Below are 11,283 nucleotides of genomic sequence, written 5' to 3'. Positions count from 1 at the left end.
GAGTGTCTGTGTTCCATAGTAAAGTACAAGGAAATAATTATATGATTGCTTTTATAGAATGTGAAGATACATTTGTCTCCTTTTCAAACTGTATCCTTGTCCCAACATTGTCCATGTCCACGCTGGCTCGTCACGTCTTCTTCTGCGCTTTCCCCACAGGATCAACCATAATAACCACTCCCCATGCCGCCAAACCTAATAGTTAAAAAAAAAAGTATTTTTCAAGCACCGTATTTGCTAACATGATAATGTTGTAATGGCGTCCACTCACTTGCTGCAAATGTTATCTGGGCGACTGTGCCCATAGAGGTCGGGCCGCCAAGACGCATGACTTTGCGGGCGGCATGGTACACGTAGGCCCCAGACAGGATCAGACCACCGCCGGAGATGAGGCGGCAGCCCCAGCAGTTCTTAAAAGTCTGCATAGACTGGGACATAGGTGGATTCTCTCCTCCTGTTGGTGTCCCTGGTGTCGCCATGCTGCTAATAGTGCGGGTGCTAAAGCTAACGTAAAGCTAATGATAGCTCCGGAAACGTTGCTAAAGTGCTAACGACAGTTGCTTAAAAGATGAGTGAACTTTATAACTAGCGGTCAGACAATGTATGTAATTTCCATTTTATATTTACTACAAAATACGTTTGTTCGTCCAAAAAAAGAGGAGACACCGTCAAGGCTGAACTGTATTGTACTTCCGGTGACACCAGTGGGTTTTTCCTTTAGTGCACTTTCAAAATAAAGGTTTTGTTTACGTTTACTTTAATAAATACTATTCATGTTTTTTTCAGGGAGATTTGACGTCCGTACAGTCACATCGTTATTATCTTTATTACTTATATTATAAGTAACTACATTTCCGAGTGAACTTGTGGTTTCTTAGTAGACGGTGCAGGTGTACGTAATGAGTGTACTTGACAATCACAGACCCGGAGCCATGTTGCTACATGTCACGCTTACAGTCGTTTGGACGTTTACTTTCACGCCAGGTTTTGGTCACACACATATTTTAGATTCCACATACATTGCAGCTGTGTACGAGCATCGTGTGATACTGAACCCGGACCCCCTTACCCCCCTGTCTCGGTCCAATGCTCTCCGACATATGCAGAGGAACCTGGACATCTACGAGGAGCAAGCTGCCCTAGCAGCCCAGCAGGTATGCACCACACGTGGATAGCAATACTGTATTAACCTTTAGCAGGCTAATTCATTCAATTAGAGGGGAATTTATTTAGAAAATATATTTTATTCCAGCTGGGAGAACTTTTGATTCTTTTTTTTTTTTGCTGACAGTGAAAAGTTAAACTTTAACCAAGATGTTTGACTGTGAACCGAGAGACCCCTCAAGTTTACTTGACTTGGCAAAAAATATGGACTGTTATTATCTCAGCAAAGTGCTTATGATTTTGTTCGTGTTGATCTGTGTCCAAAATAACTTGAAAAGTTCTCAATAGATTTGGATGAAATTTTCATGAATTACACATTTTCAGAAGAACTGATTACATTTTGGGGGTGATCCAAAAATCAAAATTGTCACAAAATTCAGGGACATTTAACCTTTCCAGTATATCGCATATTATCATTTCTAGTAGGGTTGGTCGATATGGACCTTAGCAGATATGACGGTATTAACATTAACATTGATAGCATGCTAACATTAACATTTCATATTGCTTGCATAGTAAAGAGCTTTTTCAGCCATTTTATAGGTAGATACTTAATAGAAAGACCGCTACCATGCTAGGTGTTAACATGCTAACATTAGCATGCTAGTTTTATATTAGCATATTAGCATTGTTAGCATGCTAACATTAACATTTTCATATTGCTTGCATGTTATAGCTTTTCCAGCCATTTTTATCGGTAGATACTTAATAGAAAGACTGAGTGCTACCATCCTAGGTGTTAACATGCTAACATTAGCATGCTAGTTTTTATATTAGCATATTAATATTAACACTGTTAGAATGCTAACATTAACATTTTCATATTGCTTGCATCTTATAGCTTTTCCAGCCATTTTTATAGATAGATACTTAATAGAAAGACTGAGTGCTACCATGCTAGGTGTTAACATGCTAACATTAGCATGCTAGTTTTTTGTATTAGCATATTAACATTGTTAGCATGCTAACATTAACATTTTCATGTTGCTTGCATGTTATAGCTTTTCCAGCCATTTTTATCGGTAGATACTTAATAGAAAGACTGAGTGCTACCATCCTAGGTCTTAACATGCTAACATTAGCATGCTGGTTTTTTATTGGCATATTAGCATTAACTTTGTTAGCATGCTAACGTTAACATTTTCATATTGCTTGCATGTTATAGCTTTTCCAGCCATTTTTATAGGTAGATACTTAAGAGAAAGACTGAGTGCTATCATGTTAGGTGTTAACATGCTAACATTAGCATGCTAGTTTTTATATTAGCATATTAACATTAACATTGTTAGCATGCTTATATTAACATCTTCATATTGCTTGCATGTTATAGGTTTTTCAGCCACTTTTATAGATAGATACTTAATAGAAGGACTGAGTGCTAGCATGCTAGGTGTTAACAGGCATTTAACATTTGCATGCTAGTTTTTTGTATTAGTATATTAACATTTTTAGCATGCTAACATTCAAATGTTCATATTGCTTGAGTGTTACATAGCTTTTCAGCCATTTTTATAGGCAGATACTGAGTAGAAAGACTGAGTGCTACCACACCAGGTGTTAACATGCTAACATTAGCATGCTAGTTTTTAGGTATTGGTATATTAACATTAACATTGTTGGTATGCTAACATTAGCATAGTAGCATTTATAGCTGTTTTCATAGCCAGACACTTATGTAATCACTTACCGCTATTACCGGTATTGCTAGCATGCTAATATTAGTATAGCAGCATTTCTAGCCCGTTTCACAGGTAGACACATACGTAAACACCTGGAATTAATATGCTAAGTGTTAGCATGCTAATATTTACATTGCTATCATCCTAGTGGGTTAATATACTATTGTGATCATTGCTAGCATGCTAACATTATCATTGCTAGCATGCTAATATTAACAGTAGAATTTTTAGCCATTTTTATTGGTAGACTATTATATAAACATTAAGCACTAACATGCTAGGTATTAGCATGTTAACATTAGCATACATGGCACTCTACATACAAAATAAATCACAATGTTTCCTCTTGAGTGGAATGTAACAATAAATAAACTGAACCTCATTACGACACTGACTTCTGATTTTTATTTATTTTTTTTTTTTTAGGGTGCCCACATCCTGGTGTTTCCAGAGGATGGTCTTCACGGCTTTAACTTCAGCCGTTCGTCCATTTCTGGCTACCTGGAGACCATTCCGGACCCTGAAGAGGAGCACTGGAACCCCTGCACAGAGCATAGCAGATTTAACAATACAGAGGTGACTTCATAGCACAAAAGTTAGACTTGGAAACCCCAAGCTACTGTACATCCTCTTACTTACATCCTTCATTTTGCTGAAGAATATTAAAATGTCAATCTCATTTGTCATTTCTCCTTGGAGGGATGCGGAAACCCACTGATGTAAACACGAGTTGTTCTCACACTTGCCAGGTTCTCCGGCAGTTGAGCTGCATGGCTCGCCGCCACCATCTTTACGTGGTAGCCAACATGGCTGACCTGCAGCCCTGCCCCTTGATGCCAGACCCCGCCTCTTCCTGTCCCTCAGATGGACACTGGCAGTTCAACACCAACGTGGTTTTCAGGTGCGAAGGACTTCGGGTCATTTGAAGAATCTACATCCTGTACCTGTGTGGAAAAATCTTTATTTTTCATCATATAGGTCAGATGGACTGCTGGTGGCACGCTACCATAAACACAACCTTTATTTTGAAGGGGCCTTTGACACACCGCCGCAGCCAGAGATCGTAACGTTCGATACACCTTTTGCTGGGAGGTTTGGCCTCATCACCTGCTTTGACATCCTCTTCCACGAGCCCACGATCACCCTGCTGGAGAGGGTAGGAAGTGGACTATAGCACTCATGGATGAATCCATGATGTCCCAATACTTTTGTCTACATACATGGTCCCTTAATGTGCATCCTCCAGGGTGTACGTCAACTGATCTTCCCCACAGCCTGGATGAACCAGCTTCCCCTCCTCGACACCATCCAGTTTCAGCGGGCCGTCAGCCTGGGTGCCAATGTCACGCTGCTCGCCGCCAACGTTCGCAACGACCGACTCATCATGACAGGAAGTGGCATCTACACCCCTTTAACGGCCTCCTACCATCACGCGCAGAGAGGGGACCCCGAGGAGGGCCGGTTGATTGTGGCTAGGATCCCCGTGTTGGACCCGAGTGGGGTCAAGTGGAGGGCAACAGACTCTGGATTTTGTCAGCAAGACAGCTGTGCTTCATCGCCGCCATCCTCCGCCACCTTTACTTCCTCCATGATGCACGATCCTTTTACGTTTGTCCTCCTCAACGACACAAACGGTGACCTGGAGGTGTGTGACGGCTCCTTCTGCTGTCGTCTGCAGTTCCAGCGTTTTCCACAGAGGGGCAGTAAGGAGCTCTACGCACTGGGAGCTTTTGCTGGCACTCATACTGTCAATGGGCGTTATGCTGTGCAGGTAGGACACACTTCAACTATTTTATTACATCTTGAAACTAAACTTGAGAGTAGTCCGTGTACAGCTTGGACAGCAGTATAGATTGTATGACCATCCTTATTTAGTGCTGCCTTAATACTCTTGGGCATGGAATTCACCACAACTTAGGTATATCGAAGTTTCATTTCATTCTTAAGATATACACTAATCCCTCGTTTATGGAGGTTAATTGGTTCCAGACCTGACCGTGATTGCCAAGTAGCATTCCTCATTTATGAATGGAATATTTTTGTAGTCGGAGCATAGGAGTTGTGTTTTCAGCCTTCTCATTACGGTTTTAGATGTGTGTGTGTGTGTATGTGGCTGCACCTGCACCAGAGACGAGTGGTTAGCGCGCAGGCCACACAGTCAGGAGACTGTGGTATATATTGTTCTATTACATATGTGTGTGTATGTATGTACGTGTGCGTTAAGGGTGTGCAAAATTGTTTTTTGCTGTTTTTGGGGTGCTTATTGGGCCCCCTGTTGAGTGTGTGTGAGGTTTCCGCTTTTATGTTTGACAGAAAAGAGCATTAGAAGCAAGTTGAAAAAAATGAAAAAAACGACATACTAACCCCTTACGTTTTTTTCAAAAATCACCAAATTCAAAATCTGGCATTTTATGCCATTTTTGGATGCTTCTGGGTCCCCTGTTGAGTGTGTGTGAGGTTTCCACTTTTATTTTTGACAGAAAAGTGCTTTAAAAGCAAGTTGAAAAAAATGAAAAAAACGACATACTAACCCCTTACGTTTTTTTCAAAAATCACCAAATTCAAAATCTGGCATTTTATGCCATTTTTGGATGCTTCTGGGTCCCCTGTTGAGTGTGTGTGAGGTTTCCGCTTTTATTTTTGACAGAAAAGAGCATTAGAAGCAAGTTGAAAAAAATGAAAAAAACGACATACTAACCCCTTATGTTTTTTTCAAAAATCACCAAATTCAAAATCTGGCATTTTATGCCATTTTTGGATGCTTCTGGGTCCCCTGTTGAGTGTGTGTGAGGTTTCCACTTTTATTTTTGACAGAAAAGACCAATAAATGCAAGTTGAAAAAAATGAAAAAAACGACATACTAACCCCTTATGTTTTTTTCAAAAATCACCAAATTCAAAATCTGGCATTTTATGCCATTTTTGGATGCTTCTGGGTCCCCTGTTGAGTGTGTGTGAGGTTTCCACTTTTATTTTTGACAGAAAAGTGCTTTAAAAGCAAGTTGAAAAAAATGAAAAAAACGACATACTAACCCCTTACGTTTTTTTCAAACATCACCTAATTCAAAATCTGGCATTTTATGCCATTTTTGGATGCATCTGGGTCCCCTGTTGAGTGTGTGTGAGGTTTCCACTTTTATTTTTGACAGAAAAGACCAATAAAAGTAATTTGAAAAAAATGAAAAAAACGACATACTAACCCCTTACGTTTTTTTCAAAAATCACCAAATTCAAAATCTGGCATTTTATGCCATTTTTGGATGCTTCTGGGTCCCCTGTTGAGTGTGTGTGAGGTTTCCACTTTTATTTTTGACAGAAAAGTGCTTTAAAAGCAAGTTGAAAAAAATGAAAAAAACGACATACTAACCCCTTACGTTTTTTTCAAAAATCACCAAATTCAAAATCTGGCATTTTATGCCATTTTTGGATGCTTCTGGGTCCCCTGTTGAGTGTGTGTGACGTTTCCACTTTTATTTTTGACAGAAAAGACCAATAAAAGTAATTTGAAAAAAATGAAAAAAACGACATACTAACCCCTTACGTTTTTTTCAAAAATGACCAAATTCAAAATCTGGCATTTTATGCCATTTTTGGATGCTTCTGGGTCCCCTGTTGAGTGTGTGTGACGTTTCCACTTTTATTTTTGACAGAAAAGACCAATAAAAGTAATTTGAAAAAAATGAAAAAAACGACATACTAACCCCTTATGTTTTTTTCAAAAATGACCAAATTCAAAATCTGGCATTTTATGCCATTTTTGGATGCTTCTGGGTCCCCTGTTGAGTGTGTGTGAGGTTTCCACTTTTATTTTTGACAGAAAAGACCAATAAGAGCAATTTGAAAAAAATGAAAAAAACGACATACTAACCCCTTACGTTTTTTTCAAAAATCACCAAATTCAAAATCTGGCATTTTATGCCATTTTTGGATGCTTCTGGGTCCCCTGTTGAGTGTGTGTGAGGTTTCCACTTTTATTTTTGACAGAAAAGAGCATTAGAAGCAAGTTGAAAAAAATGAAAAAAACGACATACTAACCCCTTACGTTTTTTTTCAAAAATGACCAAATTCAAAATCTGGCATTTTATGCCATTTTTGGATGCTTCTGGGTCCCCTGTTGAGTGTGTGTGAGGTTTCCACTTTTATTTTTGACAGAAAAGTGCTTTAAAAGCAAGTTGAAAAAAATGAAAAAAACGACATACTAACCCCTTACGTTTTTTTCAAAAATCACCAAATTCAAAATCTGGCATTTTATGCCATTTTTGGATGCTTCTGGGTCCCCTGTTGAGTGTGTGTGAGGTTTCCGCTTTTATTTTTGACAGAAAAGAGCATTAGAAGCAAGTTGAAAAAAATGAAAAAAACGACATACTAACCCCTTATGTTTTTTTCAAAAATCACCAAATTCAAAATCTGGCATTTTATGCCATTTTTGGATGCTTCTGGGTCCCCTGTTGAGTGTGTGTGAGGTTTCCACTTTTATTTTTGACAGAAAAGACCAATAAATGCAAGTTGAAAAAAATGAAAAAAACGACATACTAACCCCTTATGTTTTTTTCAAAAATCACCAAATTCAAAATCTGGCATTTTATGCCATTTTTGGATGCTTCTGGGTCCCCTGTTGAGTGTGTGTGAGGTTTCCACTTTTATTTTTGACAGAAAAGTGCTTTAAAAGCAAGTTGAAAAAAATGAAAAAAACGACATACTAACCCCTTACGTTTTTTTCAAACATCACCTAATTCAAAATCTGGCATTTTATGCCATTTTTGGATGCATCTGGGTCCCCTGTTGAGTGTGTGTGAGGTTTCCACTTTTATTTTTGACAGAAAAGACCAATAAAAGTAATTTGAAAAAAATGAAAAAAACGACATACTAACCCCTTACGTTTTTTTCAAAAATCACCAAATTCAAAATCTGGCATTTTATGCCATTTTTGGATGCTTCTGGGTCCCCTGTTGAGTGTGTGTGAGGTTTCCACTTTTATTTTTGACAGAAAAGTGCTTTAAAAGCAAGTTGAAAAAAATGAAAAAAACGACATACTAACCCCTTACGTTTTTTTCAAAAATCACCAAATTCAAAATCTGGCATTTTATGCCATTTTTGGATGCTTCTGGGTCCCCTGTTGAGTGTGTGTGAGGTTTCCACTTTTATTTTTGACAGAAAAGACCAATAAAAGTAATTTGAAAAAAATGAAAAAAACGACATACTAACCCCTTATGTTTTTTTCAAAAATGACCAAATTCAAAATCTGGCATTTTATGCCATTTTTGGATGCTTCTGGGTCCCCTGTTGAGTGTGTGTGAGGTTTCCACTTTTATTTTTGACAGAAAAGACCAATAAGAGCAATTTGAAAAAAATGAAAAAAACGACATACTAACCCCCTTACGTTTTTTTCAAAAATCACCAAATTCAAAATCTGGCATTTTATGCCATTTTTGGATGCTTCTGGGTCCCCTGTTGAGTGTGTGTGAGGTTTCCACTTTTATTTTTGACAGAAAAGTGCTTTAAAAGCAAGTTGAAAAAAATGAAAAAAAAAACGACATACTAACCCCTTACGTTTTTTTCAAAAATCACCAAATTCAAAATCTGGCATTTTATGCCATTTTTGGATGCTTCTGGGTCCCCTGTTGAGTGTGTGTGAGGTTTCCACTTTTATTTTTGACAGAAAAGTGCTTTAAAAGCAAGTTGAAAATAATGAAAAAAACGACATACTAACCCCTTACGTTTTTTTCAAAAATCACCAAATTCAAAATCTGGCATTTTATGCCATTTTTGGATGCTTCTGGGTCCCCTGTTGAGTGTGTGTGAGGTTTCCACTTTTATTTTTGACAGAAAAGACCAATAAAAGTAATTTGAAAAAAATGAAAAAAACGACATACTAACCCCTTATGTTTTTTTCAAAAATGACCAAATTCAAAATCTGGCATTTTATGCCATTTTTGGATGCTTCTGGGTCCCCTGTTGAGTGTGTGTGAGGTTTCCACTTTTATTTTTGACAGAAAAGACCAATAAAAGTAATTTGAAAAAAATGAAAAAAACGACATACTAACCCCTTACGTTTTTTTCAAAACTCACCAAATTCAAAATCTGGCATTTTATGCCATTTTTGGATGCTTCTGGGTCCCCTGTTGAGTGTGTGTGAGGTTTCCACTTTTATTTTTGACAGAAAAGTGCTTTAAAAGCAAGTTGAAAAAAATGAAAAAAACGACATACTAACCCCTTACGTTTTTTTCAAAAATCACCAAATTCAAAATCTGGCATTTTATGCCATTTTTGGATGCTTCTGGGTCCCCTGTTGAGTGTGTGTGAGGTTTCCACTTTTATTTTTGACAGAAAAGTGCTTTAAAAGCAAGTTGAAAAAAATGAAAAAAACGACATACTAACCCCTTACGTTTTTTTCAAAAATCACCAAATTCAAAATCTGGCATTTTATGCCATTTTTGGATGCTTCTGGGTCCCCTGTTGAGTGTGTGTGACGTTTCCACTTTTATTTTTGACAGAAAAGACCAATAAAAGTAATTTGAAAAAAATGAAAAAAACGACATACTAACCCCTTATGTTTTTTTCAAAAATGACCAAATTCAAAATCTGGCATTTTATGCCATTTTTTGATGCTTCTGGGTCCCCTGTTGAGTGTGTGTGAGGTTTCCGCTTTTATTTTTGACAGAAAAGAGCATTAGAAGCAAGTTGAAAAAAATGAAAAAAACGACATACTAACCCCTTATGTTTTTTTCAAAAATCACCAAATTCAAAATCTGGCATTTTATGCCATTTTTGGATGCTTCTGGGTCCCCTGTTGAGTGTGTGTGAGGTTTCCACTTTTATTTTTGACAGAAAAGACCAATAAATGCAAGTTGAAAAAAATGAAAAAAACGACATACTAACCCCTTACGTTTTTTTCAAACATCACCAAATTCAAAATCTGGCATTTTATGCCATTTTTGGATGCTTCTGGGTCCCCTGTTGAGTGTGTGTGAGGTTTCCACTTTTATTTTTGACAGAAAAGTGCTTTAAAAGCAAGTTGAAAATAATGAAAAAAACGACATACTAACCCCTTACGTTTTTTTCAAAAATGACCAAATTCAAAATCTGGCATTTTATGCCATTTTTGGATGCTTCTGGGTCCCCTGTTGAGTGTGTGTGAGGTTTCCACTTTTATTTTTGACAGAAAAGTGCTTTAAAAGCAAGTTGAAAAAAATGAAAAAAACGACATACTAACCCCTTACGTTTTTTTCAAAAATCACCAAATTCAAAATCTGGCATTTTATGCCATTTTTGGATGCTTCTGGGTCCCCTGTTGAGTGTGTGTGAGGTTTCCACTTTTATTTTTGACAGAAAAGTGCTTTAAAAGCAAGTTGAAAAAAATGAAAAAAACGACATACTAACCCCTTATGTTTTTTTCAAAAATGACCAAATTCAAAATCTGGCATTTTATGCCATTTTTGGATGCTTCTGGGTCCCCTGTTGAGTGTGTGTGAGGTTTCCACTTTTATTTTTGACAGAAAAGACCAATAAATGCAAGTTGAAAAAAATGAAAAAAACGACATACTAACCCCTTACGTTTTTTTCAAAAATCACCAAATTCAAAATCTGGCATTTTATGCCATTTTTGGATGCTTCTGGGTCCCCTGTTGAGTGTGTGTGAGGTTTCCACTTTTATTTTTGACAGAAAAGTGCTTTAAAAGCAAGTTGAAAATAATGAAAAAAACGACATACTAACCCCTTACGTTTTTTTCAAAAATCACCAAATTCAAAATCTGGCATTTTATGCCATTTTTGGATGCTTCTGGGTCCCCTGTTGAGTGTGTGTGAGGTTTCCACTTTTATTTTTGACAGAAAAGACCAATAAATGCAAGTTGAAAAAAATGAAAAAAACGACATACTAACCCCTTACGTTTTTTTCAAAAATCACCAAATTCAAAATCTGGCATTTTATGCCATTTTTGGATGCTTCTGGGTCCCCTGTTGAGTGTGTGTGAGGTTTCCACTTTTATTTTTGACAGAAAAGTGCTTTAAAAGCAAGTTGAAAATAATGAAAAAAACGACATACTAACCCCTTACGTTTTTTTCAAAAATCACCAAATTCAAAATCTGGCATTTTATGCCATTTTTGGATGCTTCTGGGTCCCCTGTTGAGTGTGTGTGAGGTTTCCACTTTTATTTTTGACAGAAAAGACCAATAAATGCAAGTTGAAAAAAATGAAAAAAACGACATACTAACCCCTTATGTTTTTTTCAAAAATCACCAAATTCAAAATCTGGCATTTTATGCCATTTTTGGATGCTTCTGGGTCCCCTGTTGAGTGTGTGTGAGGTTTCCACTTTTATTTTTGACAGAAAAGACCAATAAATGCAAGTTGAAAAAAATGAAAAAAACGACATACTAACCCCTTATGTTTTTTTCAAAAATGACCAAATTCAAAATCTGGCATTTTATGCCATTTTTG

At 37.2% G+C, this 11,283-nt stretch overlaps 2 protein-coding genes across 2 annotated transcripts in view; one reads left to right on the top strand and one right to left on the bottom strand.

Moving 5' to 3' along the window:
• Positions 1-34: 34 nt before the first annotated feature.
• Positions 35-719, bottom strand: dmac1 (distal membrane arm assembly component 1). Its single transcript, XM_058046632.1, has 2 exons — positions 272-719; positions 35-195 (listed from the first exon to the last, which is right to left on the bottom strand). Exons 1-2 carry the CDS (start codon positions 477-479, stop codon positions 131-133), a joined length of 273 nt encoding a protein of 90 aa, XP_057902615.1. The 5' UTR covers positions 480-719; the 3' UTR covers positions 35-130.
• Positions 720-764: 45 nt separating this feature from the next.
• btd (biotinidase) overlaps positions 765-11,283 on the top strand; it is an 18,398-nt gene continuing 7,879 nt past the window's right edge. The window contains exons 1-5 of the mRNA XM_058046630.1: positions 765-1,154; positions 3,270-3,419; positions 3,593-3,744; positions 3,822-3,999; positions 4,090-4,614. Of these exons, the coding sequence (XP_057902613.1) occupies positions 900-1,154; positions 3,270-3,419; positions 3,593-3,744; positions 3,822-3,999; positions 4,090-4,614 (1,260 nt within the window). The 5' untranslated portion in view covers positions 765-899. The remainder of the gene's footprint in view (positions 1,155-3,269; positions 3,420-3,592; positions 3,745-3,821; positions 4,000-4,089; positions 4,615-11,283) is intronic.

This window comes from Doryrhamphus excisus, chromosome 14 (assembly GCF_030265055.1).
Source record: "Doryrhamphus excisus isolate RoL2022-K1 chromosome 14, RoL_Dexc_1.0, whole genome shotgun sequence".
Lineage (NCBI taxonomy): Eukaryota > Metazoa > Chordata > Actinopteri > Syngnathiformes > Syngnathidae > Doryrhamphus > Doryrhamphus excisus.
The sequence above is the reverse complement of the archived record's forward strand: the minus strand, read 5'-3'. Positions and strand labels throughout refer to the sequence as shown.